We start from the raw sequence: 13,220 nt of genomic DNA on the forward strand, positions 1-13,220 counted from the left end.
GTCCGGTGATGGAATAGTCAAAAACTACAATAATGTCTACAAGAGTTATTTTGGAGGTGCTACGTATGACTATAAGTACTTATCCGTCAGGCTATTTACCCAAAAATGCAGTAAGCAAAACGCGGGGGATGGGGTAAATATCCAGCTTGGCAACTAACAGGGGGCTTCAAGCCACCAAGCCCAGCCCTTCCACCGGCTAATCTCACATTTAGCCTACATGTGCAGCCAAGACCGATAATTGTACAATTGCATTTCACATAAATAACAAGACATGTGCCAACGGGCATGGATGCATGCCACCAGGGTATTTGTGTACAAGTGAAGCAACGCCGTCCAAACAAGCCGCCCAAACGCTCAGAGAATAATGCAACACATCAGAACTACCAGTCCTGCCCGCGATCCCGCATCAGGATCTCAATGGCTTCATCCTCAGGGACAGGATTGTCATTCAGTTCCTTGACGCACTGCGTGAGCCCCTCCGCGGCTTCATCCACTTGCTCTGCTGTCCATCCCGTGCATGCCATCACCATGCGACGGTAGTTCTGACCAAGAACTGCGTTCTTCGCTTTCAGGCTATCAACTTCAGCTAGTATCCCTCCATTGAATTCTTTGTAGCATTGCGCCTGGCGTCTAAGCAGGTCTGTTGCTGGCAATGAAGCCAGGAAAGCGACTTGCTGTTCTGAAAACCCGGACGCTGGGTCGAAACCCTCGGGGAATAGGGCGTCAAAAGTCGCGATATCAACACCAGAATCTCTGTCAGCATCACCCACAACAACCGTCTTGGTCGCGTCCAGTCCTGGTGTGTTCTGCACTGTTACCAACAGACCCTCAGACGAACGCTCCAGATTCTTGATGCGCCGTTCTAGTTCCACACGCTCAGAACCCTTGCGTCTGAGCTCATCATATTGTTTCTGTTCGATCTGCCGAGCTTTGGCAGACTCGCGAATCTTCGTATGCCAGTGATCGAAACTTTCTTGTTTTTGTGCCAAGCTCGCAGCCAACTCTCGGTCAATTCCCCCAAGGGTTTCTTCGACCATTGCACTGATTTGGGACATTGCCGCTAGACTTAATGTTAACAAAAATGAAGATGGTTGGAGGGGAGACACTTACCATCAAGAATCTCTTTCTTTGACTTCGCCAATTGATCAATGAATGTGTCATTCCGATTGGCCGCTTGTTGAGATTGAGAGTTTCCATTGACCATGTCGACACCAACACCGTAATCTGCAGGTCGGAGGCCAGTATGGTTGGGAATGTGAGGATCGGCACCCACTTCCAGGAGTTGCGGGACAAGAACTGAGCGCGCACGACCTGCCAGATTAAGGGCCGTGTCACCCTGATCATCGCGGAGGTTGACAATCTCAGAGATGAATCGTCCCAAAGAGATGACTTCACCGCCAGAGTTCCCATTTGATGCATGGTCTCCATTCGCACTTGGGGCCATACCTCCATGTCGTACAATAAACTCAAGAAGGGCTTCTAGATAATGCTTTGCGGAGACATGTCCACCGCCACCGGTCGCAGCCATCATGGCGATGTGGTGAAGGATGGTACGTCCGCTGTAATCCACCATGTCAATGGTAGGGGCCAACACCTGCAGCAAACGCGGGAAGCTTCGATAATCGAGGTTATTCCGAGTGCCCACAGATTTTTGCAGGGCGGTTTCTCCGGCACCGTTAACTCGCGAGATACTGACACCCTTGGCTACTAACGCATTGAGCAGTGACATGCGGGCGAGCATGGCTGCCCAGTGCAGGGCATTGTTTCGGTACTCATCCAGAGGGATTTCAAGATCATCGCCAGTCAACTGCAGCAAGGCCGGGTGGTTCGTAAAGTCTTTTGTCCGTTTATCGAGGAACAATGTCATAATGAGCTTCATCTTCTGGAATCTCTCAGGAGTAGAAGCAGGCGCAAGGGACTCGACGCCGCGTTTCGAGCCATCATCCATGGGAGGGGGAGGAAGGTCCATATCTTGATAAAATGAGTCGTTAGGTTCTGTGGGTGTGGGTTCGTGCATGGATAGATTGGATGGTTCTCGAGTGAGACCAATAGGTGGGCCCTGATGCGAAGTGGAGCGCATGCGTTTGCGCGGAGGTTCCGTAAGATCATCGGTGTCATCCTGTACCTGGTACCGGTTTTGCAGGCTGCCAAACCCACTGTCGGACATGCTGTACATGCTCTGCTGGCTGCTGAACGCAAGCCCGGATTCCTGGCTGCTCATCTGCTGTGAGGGTTTGCGAGCCATGCTGGGTCGACGACTGTTGGAGCTGGGAGAGTCGAAGCGTGCTTTGCTGAGGGCATTAACAGCGGTTGCGGCTGTTCGTGAGATATTCTGGAAGAAAGTTCCCTGCTGCGGCTGTGATGCGCTGCGATTCTCCCCGCCATTATAAAGCCGCTTGCGCTGCGCGGCCATCGCTTGTTCTTTGGTGGGTGTATCTATCATCGATCCCTGGGCAGGAGTTCCAGAGCCGTCAGGGCACATGTCGTACTCGAGCAGTGGCCGGAGTGATTCTTCGACGTGGTACTCTCGACAGAGTTCGACGCCTCGTTGATAGTTGACCCACGTCCCCTGATATTTCCCGTAACCACCTTGTACCTTCTCGTGTTCACCAGCCGCGATTTCTTTCTCGAGGGTTTTTGTTCGTCTCGCTTTCACAACACCGGCGACTTTCAAAATTTGCGTAGCGTTCAACCATGAATCGGATCGACGTTTCATAACAGCGACACCATTCACTTCCATCTCATAAACAGCGACATTAGAGTAGACAGCCTAGTTTGATCAGTGCTATGCCCTGGGGGTGTGGAAAAAGACCACGAACTCGGTAAATCTGTGGTTTGTACTCCTCCTGATATGACATTACCGACCCATAGTCGTTGGCTCCATCATACCCACTAAAGCTTCGTGCGAGTCCGCTGGGGTAACCGAAAGAGGACATCTGAGATCCTTTCGGGGGTGGAGGAGTTGCGCGAGGGGTGGAATTGAGGGATTGCGAGGCATTCAACATGTTGTATGCCATTCCATTCGACCCTGCGCTGCCCTGTGAGTATGACATGCTGAACCTTTCAGGAAATGTTAACCAACAAATCGGGTAATGATAGGGTAGACCAAGTAGCAAGGAGGGAGATACCGGATGCCGATTGGAATGACGCGAGCTCAAGGAGGCGCGTGGCTAACCCTCTGGAGGGGAACCGCAGGCCAGACCAAATACCATTCAAGGCCACAGAGCGACCGAAAGTGGTGTCAAATAGAAATTGAGATAGTAAGATCCGAGGTACAATGCAAGGTAAGTCAATGTTCGCGGGGTTTGGGGGGAAAGACGGCGAAAATGGCGCGTCGGAGTTCCCGTGACACGCATTTCGCCAAGGATTTCGCGTTTCTCCGGTTTGGGCTTTCTATTTTTTTTTGGCCATTCTCGATTACATTAAAGTGAATATTCCTAATGGCCAGACCACAACCTCAGCATTGGCTCCACAATCTCTCAACACCACAGCAATGGCGCCATTTATTTCGCGCTACGTTGCGCGAATGTACCTATCTACCTGACCCCATCGCCCGCAACTACATGAAAGACCATATCATCTCCCGATATCGTACTGCTTCCTCCCGTTCTCCGAAGGCTGGTCCTCAGGCGGTTCACGCGGCAAGAAATGCCTTATCAGTTCTACGACGAGCAAATGAAGGCTATTCACGGCCTCTCGAGAAGGTGTTATTACTGTCATATGGTCGCACTGGGAGACGGCGACATGAGCTCCTGGCAAAAATGTTAACGCCGGAAATCCCCAATGATTCTACGGCTCTCAAGGAGCTAATCTCCCGGCCTACTGATTTCAGTGATGGCTGGGAACCATCAGCTATCGTGAAAAGTCTCGCAGCCTCTCAGATGCAGAACACAGTGGTTGCATCAGTCCGCATCAGGCCCTTGATCAAACAATTGGAACCCCCAATCCCCAAGCAGGACAGCTGGGGCAAAGAAGTGTGCCAATCTCGGAAGAAAAATATTCGGAGAAAATGGTACAACGCCACATTGAGCAGTCTCCTTCCTCCATTGCCAGAGAAGGACCTCCAGGTGCTTGAGGGACTTATATCGGGGAATGTGCCATGGGAGCCTGTCAAAAGAAGGGGTTCAACTCCCCAGATTTCCCAGACCAGGTCTGAGACCAAGTCTAGTGGTGAGCTCTTCCAGTTGCTGGCTAGGGGTCCTGAAAAGGGTACCACCTTTGCGGCATATGCCAACGGTCGACCACATACAATTACATTCCGGCTTATGCGTCGTCAATGGAGACGCCTTTCTGCTCTTGTGCCACGACAGTACTGGAATCCGATATCACAAAAGTGGCGCTTTATTTGGGATTCACCAAAACCAATCCCCAAACTGTCCTTCAGTCTGGACAGTAGCATCGACCCAGAGGCCTTTTTCAAACAGCCAATCCAGGCGAAGGAAGACAAGGCCGAGGCGCGTCAAACCTCTCAATAAAAGAATAATACCCAATGTAATAATACATGATTTGAAATCCACTCATGGCCCTGGTCCCATGTTCACGCGCTATGAACTGAAACAAAGGACTATCCATCGGGCAGAAATTCAGGCTAACAAGCACTCCAGGATATCTAACCAAATAAGACATAATTGCATGATTCAATAATTCAACTTTGTTGATGAGCTTTCATCTCATTAAGAATACAAATGCATATAGACGTAACGCATAAAGGTCCTCGAGTCGCCCAAGACGAAAAGTCCAAAAGGGTCGAGCGCTACCGGACGGGAAAAAAGCAGTAGAGAAAAAGGCAGGGTATACAAACTTGGAAGGACAAAACCAGTCATCATATCCAGTCCAAAACAGGCGAGATCAACTAGTCGCTATCAGACGAGGAACTGGAGCTCGAGCTCGAGCCCTTCTTCTTGTGCTTCTTGTCCTTTTTATGCTTCTTATCTTTCTTGTGCTTCTTAGCCTCCTTCCCACTAAACCAGAGTACGAACAGTCAGTCTCGTCTCAACCAAAAGACCAAAAAAAGAGATAGTGCAAAGGACAAAACTCACAGCTTATTAGTTGCCATGTTCATACCAACAGCACCCAGAACAGCACCGCCCGCAGTACCGAGCATGCCATGGCCAAGCTTGTTACCCATGAAACCACCAGCCGCGCCACCGAGCAGCGTAGACCCGAGGCCCCTGTCGCCCTCCTGTCCTACAGGACCAGGCTGTCCTGGCTGTTGCTGGTACGGGGGTGCGCCGCCATAGTACTCGGAGCTCGCACCACCACCTTGCGGGTACTGCTGTTGCTGGGGAGGATAGGGCGAGTGGCCGCGATCATGGGGAGGGTACTGGCCCTGCTGGGGCTGTGGGGGGTAGCCCTGGCCACCATGTTGATCATAAGGTCCTGGGTGCTGGCCATATTGGGGCTGACCATACTGAGGCTGGCCGTAAGCCTGCTGGCCCTGTAGCGCGGAAAGTTAGTTATGTACGGCCGCGGTACGAATGCGAGAGGAGAGTGAAGTTTGAGCGCTGTGCGACTCGGTTCTATGTGGCGGTAGGTTATGTGCTTATTGTGTAGACTCACCTCTGGTGGGTAATAGCCTTGCTGTGGTTGAGGAGAATGACCCTGAGGGGGGTATCCTTGGCCTTGCTGGTCATAGTAACCGGCACCGCCGCCGTATTGGTTTTGCGGGGGTCCACCGTACGACATATTGATCTCAGAGGTTATGAAAGTTGGTTCGGTAAGTATTAAGAGGGATATGTATGTAGGAAATACTAAGGATGAGCTGAAGGTGAGATCTGGGGATGACCTGACAATAAATACACGGCACCAGCGGGGCAAGCGGGCTGAGCGGGAAATTGAGCACCGCCTCATAGGGGGGTTCATCGACACAGCCTCCTTGTCATCTTGAGATGTGGCTTTACCTTTCAGCTGGACTAGGTAGACAAATAATATGTCTCTACTTGTTTGATTGTGGACCTCTATGGCATTTGGCATTCGGCATTTATGCAGAAGCCAGTCAATGCCAAGACGGTCGACCCGCATTTGACAGGCTGCTGCAAGGAACCGAGGAGCATTCCTGATTTGGTAATATTTATAGATCAAAGAGACTTGAGTGGCGATAGAATCGACTATACACCATGACATTCATCGGTACTGTAGACAAGAACTGGGATCTCGGATCTCGTTAATTAGATGGGTGGAGATGCCAACTGAGGGGAACGAATACGTGATGGCAACTCCATATCAATTTATGCCTTAGTATGCTATGCTAGTGGCTATTAACGGTTAAACTATTGAATATGTACCCCGAATTGATGGTATTGGGTTATATTGGGTCATATTGGGTCGTGTTGGGGCGGATTAGGCGGGTTTTAAGCGTTATATGTGGGCTACATGATATGCACTTGATCAGACTATAGCTGACGACTCTGATCTGTACCTAGGAGATTGCTTGCTGTGCCTCAGGCAGCGGGTTATTGCATTTTGTGTTGGTTTATTTGAATTCTCTCGTAGATTATCCATTTAATGATGGTTTTTGTATGCAAGAAGGGGTAATGTTGGCAGGGATATATGTAGTTGGAAATGGTGATATATATTTGACGGGTGTGGATAAAATCAGACTGACTTGGAGTATTACAGTGTTCTATGATAACACATTTTACCTGGGCATCTTGAATAGCATTTTCCAAATCTGGCCCGCTTTTTTTTCCTTCTCTTTTTCGAACCCAACAATAGCTTGTTTCGGTACGCAGGGTTTGGTGTGGATATCGCACAAAGCGCCTGTCAGACAGTTTTGGTCTTGATCCTTGAAAAAGAAACATCACGTTATGAAGTGTTTAGCTAAGGCGGATTTCTCATAGGATATGTCAGCACAAGCCAACAATATCCATGAATCTTTTGCAAAATACTATTTAATGCTCAAGCACTCTACCTCCTGTTGGGACGCAAGTCTCTATTTTGGATACTATTGATATATTCATATAGAATGAGAATTTCTTGTTTTCCAACAATTAGCTCGCATGGCCTAGTGGTAAGGCGTTCGTCTCGTACTTTAAATAAGTCTTAACGAAAGATCCCCGGATCGATCCCGGGTGTGAGCATTTCTTTTTCTTTTTTTTCTTTTTTCCTAGATTTTCTCTTTTCCCCTCAGTTTTTGATATTCTAGATATATTTTACAACTGTATTTTAATAACTCGAATAGAAAGACGGTTGACGAAAGTTGCATAGAACAAAGATCAGAAAGGAACGTAAAAACGACAATAGGCGAGTTGGCTGTAAGGGCTACAAGTCAATGCAATGCTGAGAACTTGAACCGGTCTTAATTCCATACGGATCATTACATGTATTTTTCTCGAGCGCAAACGGGAAGTACTAAGTACTTACTAAGTACTCCGTAGCAATAAGCCAATCACTACTCCGTACACGCACTGTCTAATGCTTGGCAATCTATCGAAAAAGTCTTACTTCAGAGAAGCCCTGCCAAGCCACGGAATCAAAGGTTAATCTGTCTCACTATGAGTGCTCGGGAGTAGCTATTATGTAGGTCCAGTGAAAAGTCCAAAGTCTAGAGCTTTACCTTATTGAGGACAAGAAACCAGCAGAATAAAGTACTTAAACCGAAACCTTGGAACTGACAAGGGCTTATCATATAGGCTTATGGAAGTTCAAAGGGCCGGCAACGGAGTATTATGGACTCCGACCTTTTTCTCCATTTTAATTTCCACCCGAAGGATGCGGAGTATGTCAAGGCTTACATGGTACTTTCCCCTCCTTTTGCACCTCAGAAGAGAGTATACAACATGTTCTTAAGAAAAATTCCAATACCAACGTCGGAGAAGTACAAAGATGTCTGTAGAAGATAGACTGCGAAGTACCCAGATATGACTTACCTTGCATCTGCGTTTATCGCAGAAACACCGTACCATTCCGAAGTCACTGAAACTTTCCTTTCCCCACGGGGGTTCTCGCGTTTTCTGCGGGCCCATACCCCATAAATGTACCATGATCGACAGAGATTGCATTTTCCTCATTTGCCTGCTCCCGATTCCTGATTGCTGACCGACATGGCAAGCGAATAGGATCGCATCTGATGCGTTCGGGACCACAGATGTCGGTCACTTGATTCCTTATCCTCGGCATGTCCACTAGATATGGTAACCATAGAGAGGGGAGAAGGAGAATGGTTTCCGTCGTATTTAGGGCTACGCTGACCCCCTTGTTTGGCTTCTGATCTATCTTATTTCTCCTCCTTCGGACTCCGCGCCAGAATCAGACTTTTCTTTCCTATTCAAAGGTGCTCCAGAATTCTCAGCAGACATGGCAGATGAGGCAAAGCCTCAGTATGGGGCGACACCCTCGCCAGATGTCGAGGAGCATATGAGTATAGGCCGCTACATCTCAACTCGTATTTCATCTCTCGTCCCTCCGATGAACCCAGCCCCCAACCCCTTCAAGGCACTGACACTGCTAAACACAGCCCAATGGCTTAATTTCGCGGTATGTCGACATCCCTGTAGCGCTGACGGACAAGAAAAATAAAAACCTCTGTCTAACCAACCTAACCCTACAGGTTGCATTCCTAGGCTGGTCCTGGGATGCGTTCGACTTTTTTACCGTCTCACTCACTGCCTCTGAACTTGCCGAAACATTCGATAAATCCGTCACTGACATCACATGGGGAATTACCCTAGTGCTGATGCTGCGATCCGTCGGCGCAATCACCTTCGGAATTGCCTCCGATCGATGGGGCCGTAAATGGCCCTTCATCGTCAACCAGCTGCTTTTCGTGGTCCTCGAGCTCGGCGCTGGTTTCTGCCAAACTTATAAACAGTTCCTGGCCTGTCGCGCCTTATTTGGAATTGCCATGGGCGGCTTATACGGTAATGCGGCTGCTACCGCTCTGGAGGATTGCCCACCCGAAGCCCGCGGTATCATTTCAGGACTCTTACAGCAAGGTTACGCTTTTGGATATTTGTTAGCTACGGCTTTCGCCAGAGGTCTCGTCAATACGACCCCACATGGCTGGCGACCGCTGTACTGGTTCGCGGCCGGTCCACCAGTCTTGATTATTATTTTCCGGTTGTTCCTAGGTGAAACCGAGACTTTCCGTCGGCGCCAGGAAGCGCGACAGGAAATGCGCGGAGGTGTCGCGGCGTCGTTCATGTCAGAAGGGAAGGTCGCACTGAAGCGCCATTGGCTGTTGCTCGTATACCTTGTTCTGCTTATGTCTGGGTTTAACTTCATGGTATGTGTACTACTTGCTATTCGAGTCAAGAAGCTAACATGGGGACTAGTCGCACGGATCTCAGGATCTTTACCCGACAATGTTGGAGAACCAATTCAAATTCTCCAAGAATGCGGTTACCGTCACACAAGTCGTCGCCAACCTGGGCGCTTTGTCAGGTGGCGTATTATGCGGCTGGGCTAGTCAGATCTTCGGTCGTCGATTCTCTATCATTGTCATCTCAACCATCGGCGGCGCCCTTCTCTACCCCTACACATTTGTCGAAAACAAGAATGTCATTGCCGCAGCATATTTCGAGCAGTTCATGGTACAGGGTGCTTGGGGTGTTATCCCTATTCATCTGATGGAGCTATCACCAGGACCTATCCGTACCTTTGCCGTCGGTACTGCTTACCAGCTCGGAAATCTGGTCTCCTCTGCTAGCTCGACGATTGAATCAACTATCGGTGAACGCTTCCCTCTGCCTCCGACGAAAAAGGCCCCCCACCGATACGAGTACGGCAAGGTTATCTGCATCTTCATGGGATGTGTCTATGCTTATGTTATTCTGGTCACAATTGCTGGGCCGGAGCGTTTGGGTCGTAACTTCGACGCTGAGCATGATGCGGATCTCCAGGAGGTTGCTGCTCACCGTGGCCTTAACACCAAGGAGGAGGACTTGGGGGATGATCCTGAAAAGGCTAGAAGTTCAATTGTGCCATAGACTTGCTAGGAAAAAGACCTGGTGTGATGTATGGACTCGGGATACAAGGCGATGACTGATGATTGTTTGATTGTTTCGTATAGGCTTTTAGTAACTTGGATTTTTTGGGGACATGTGGAAGACACAATTGTAGTGTGATTATTGGACATGTAATAATTTGGCTTTCAACGACTCGCTTTGTTCTTGCTTGCTTAAGGTTATAGGTTGTGGACAACAGTGCGCTTTGCTCTCACATGTTTCCAAACTCTGTTGCCCTGTAAGTTTTCAAAGATTAGCGACTATCGCTCAACAGGTTTGGTGCACAATAGTAGATGGGCTGTTACGCCAAGGATCCGAATCTGCTTAATTGATAGTGCTCATTCTGGCACGCAAGCCAGTCTTAGGGTTGGAGAATATCTTCATTTCCCTCGTGACAATGTCTGTGACAGTAGGATATAGAGGAGTTAGTAGTACCTACCTCTACTGTGAGGTGTCACAAACTGTAGGAGTCTCGGTGGAATAGTAAGAAGAGCATATTAGTCCTGGAGGTACACAGAACGGCTCGAAGGGCCAGGATGCAGTTGAAGCAAATTGTGATTCAGTTGTCCGGCTTGTGGAATTATTCAAGAAGTGCAGAATTACCAATGCCGCCTGCCTAACTCTTCCGGAGGTATGGTAAATTGGCAGTGAAGCTGAGCTTCATCCATCCTGGGGGATTGCATCACTTCAACGTTGTTCTTTGTCGAAACGAAGATTCCTGCCGCACGCTCGTTCCTACTTCGATGATCCTGATATTGTTTACCGCCATGTCGTTCCGTCCTTGTTTCACTCCATGGGGTCTGCTGTACTCTCTGCAGACCGGGCAGCTCGGTGTGCAACGCGGTGGATTCGATGTGGTGTCAGATTTATTCCTGTAACATATACTGGAATTGCGTACCTGAACTAGTTACCCCAACTTTACGTATTGCAATCCTTATTCTGGAGATGTAACTTAAAGGTAGACAGATCACTCTCTTAAAAAATCTTGAGCTCACAAATATTTACCAATGAACTGCACTCAGGGGACATACAGGATTCTAAAAAGTGTTAGGACCTAAAGGCTTTCATGAAGTTGTAACTGTATTAAAAGCGGGAGGTTATGCCGGATGAAGAGGAGTTGCAAAGCTAAGGGTTATTTCAAAAAATAGTATAGCTTTCTGTATTGGCTAATCAAGTTGCTTCATTTCGGTCTATTAGTTATCCTTTAAATCGCCCTGCTTTGGCTGAATACATCAATATTGTAAGAGACCAGTTAGTACTTTTAGGCATTTCACTTACCCTTTGGGAGTGTGTCAATCCAAATCCTTTCCCATCATATGGAGATATCCGTACGCCTTCTCGGAACATGGGTCCACAATCAAACTCTAGAGTTTTATAGAACCAAGCAAAAGAAATGTCGGAGCAAGCTGAGACAGTATAGGCTAGTAATATCTATAGGCAAATAAGATAAAGAGTAGGGCCAAGCGGAACCAATCTTCAAAGTTGAATGCCAAAGGTTGATTGAAGAAAGAACGAATATCATGAGGCAAGTTGAAATATCGCAGAGATGGCTAAGGTACACGGTGTTACGGTAACTCTGATGCCAAGGATAACAGTTTATAATACAAAACATAAAGGAAAGCGAGTTACTCAGTATAACACTTTCTAGGTGGTAACTTACCGCTCCATAGTTCTCATAAGTACCTAGGTATTGATGATTTGATTCTCCGTATTATCACACGTGTTCGTCCATCCAATCATGCGCCACCGCATACGCTACAATCGCCTTGTAATGGAGATTAATGCAGTGTCCGATATTGTCGAGCACGGTGACTGAAAAGTTGGCGGCAGCAGGAAACAGAGACGACACACGGGCGGGGCCTGAGGTCTTCCCCTGTCCACATTCGCCGCCCGGCCCTGAGCCATCCGAGGTCTCATTGACAAAGCAAAAGGTCGCGTCTTGATCACCCGTAATCACCGTCACGGGTCCGGAATAGTTGGTGGCAACCTTTGCCAGGCTGGCCGTGGCCATTTCCCCTACAGAAACCGTCTGTTGGATGTCAAAGTCGAGCGAAGACACCTGGGGGTCAAAGGTGCCATTGCGGCCGTAAAACGCCTTTTGTCTGCCAGACAGGGACGACGTTACCAAATATCCGTCATCTACGCTGCCGAATCTGGCCGGAAGTGCCTCCTTTGCCGGCAGGAGCCCGGTTTCCAAGATGAGCGGCGAGGCCGACTCGGCGGCGGCGTACCCCGTAAGCACCAGGGCATCGACGGCATCGGGGTACGTGGCAGCCAGGTCGACGCCAATTATAGACCCGAGCGAATGGCCGACATAAATGACCTTTTCAAACGACCGTCCGCGGATAATCTGTCCCCGCTTTAGCTGCGTGGCGATCTGGTTGGCCACCGCTGCATGCAGAGGAATTTGGTCGGTGTGGAATGGATTGGGGCGGGAGGAAGCGCCGTCACCAGCACGATCGATAGACAGCGTGGCGTACCCTCTTCGGGTAGCGAAGTCTACCCAGGAGTAAAGCCGCGACTGGACGCCCGATATTCCCAGGGCAGACCAGTAATCCTTGCTGTACGTGATGCCGTGCACGAGCAGTTGAATTGCGTCTCGACGGGGGGAGGGGCCTATTGGCTCGCAGTAGCGGGCGCTGATATTCAGCGCAGTGGACTCGTAGGCCCAAGTTGAGCTGTTGAATGACAGCGCCAGCTCGGACACCAGGGTGATCACCGAGCTGCCATTGGTGAGGACCGAGTCTTCAACTTGACGGTTCCAAGAAGAGACACGCATGGGAATGACGAGATCCGAGCAATTAGCAGGGCTATCCCAGAGTTTGCTGAGTGATGACGAGATGAAGAGAGTGCATAGTGCCAACTTCATATACTGAAATTTGAGCATGGTGTCCTAGATGTTCCAGCTTGAGGAATGAGGCCCATGGACAAGGTGATATGCAAAGCAGCTTTTATAGATTTTGAGACGCCTGCTCCCTCCGAGCATGAAAACAAATTTCCGCTTCATTTGGTCGTATAGATCCCCGGCTGTTAAGGTTTGGATCGTTTTCTAATTTCCGTGGATCAGAGCTGCTGTGGATCGAGAGGAAGATGTAGGGAATGACCATGACCAGCTTGGTCATCTATGTCAGTGGCTCTCTCATTACAAAGCATTATTCATCACCTGGGAATTCCAAGGTTACCTACATAGGTAGTTAGTCAATTAGTTACCTACCAGGTAGGTAAGTGGGCAGGGCGGGTCGCTTTGTAAGTAAGCTTAGTTAGGTAACTACCAAG

At 49.0% G+C, this 13,220-nt stretch overlaps 5 protein-coding genes across 5 annotated transcripts; 2 read left to right on the top strand and 3 right to left on the bottom strand.

Annotated features, from left to right (window-relative positions):
• Positions 1-380: 380 nt before the first annotated feature.
• Positions 381-3,053, bottom strand: PGRI_061780 (putative APSES transcription factor (MbpA); the record flags this gene model as incomplete). The annotated part of the gene is made up of 3 exons (XM_040793892.1): positions 381-1,060; positions 1,111-2,770; positions 2,820-3,053. 3 exons carry the CDS (start codon positions 3,051-3,053, stop codon positions 381-383), a joined length of 2,574 nt encoding a protein of 857 aa, XP_040648747.1.
• Positions 3,054-3,563: 510 nt separating this feature from the next.
• PGRI_061790 (uncharacterized protein) lies at positions 3,564-4,475 on the top strand (the record flags this gene model as incomplete). The annotated part of the gene is made up of 1 exon (XM_040793893.1): positions 3,564-4,475. One exon carries the CDS (start codon positions 3,564-3,566, stop codon positions 4,473-4,475), a length of 912 nt encoding a protein of 303 aa, XP_040648748.1.
• A 377-nt stretch (positions 4,476-4,852) lies between these two features.
• Positions 4,853-5,685, bottom strand: PGRI_061800 (putative glutamine-serine rich protein MS8; the record flags this gene model as incomplete). Its single annotated transcript, XM_040793894.1, has 3 exons — positions 4,853-4,961; positions 5,040-5,437; positions 5,560-5,685. 3 exons carry the CDS (start codon positions 5,683-5,685, stop codon positions 4,853-4,855), a joined length of 633 nt encoding a protein of 210 aa, XP_040648749.1.
• Positions 5,686-8,295: 2,610 nt separating this feature from the next.
• On the top strand, positions 8,296-9,926 carry PGRI_061810 (sugar transporter family protein; the record flags this gene model as incomplete). The annotated part of the gene is made up of 3 exons (XM_040793895.1): positions 8,296-8,475; positions 8,549-9,223; positions 9,273-9,926. The coding sequence occupies 3 exons, from the start codon at positions 8,296-8,298 to the stop codon at positions 9,924-9,926; spliced, it is 1,509 nt and encodes a 502-aa protein (XP_040648750.1).
• Positions 9,927-11,658: 1,732 nt separating this feature from the next.
• PGRI_061820 (alpha/beta hydrolase) lies at positions 11,659-12,831 on the bottom strand (the record flags this gene model as incomplete). Its single annotated transcript, XM_040793896.1, has 1 exon — positions 11,659-12,831. The coding sequence occupies one exon, from the start codon at positions 12,829-12,831 to the stop codon at positions 11,659-11,661; it is 1,173 nt and encodes a 390-aa protein (XP_040648751.1).
• Positions 12,832-13,220: the final 389 nt, after the last annotated feature.

Source organism: Penicillium griseofulvum (genome assembly GCF_001561935.1).
Source record: "Penicillium griseofulvum strain PG3 chromosome Unknown contig_95, whole genome shotgun sequence".
Lineage (NCBI taxonomy): Eukaryota > Fungi > Ascomycota > Eurotiomycetes > Eurotiales > Aspergillaceae > Penicillium > Penicillium griseofulvum.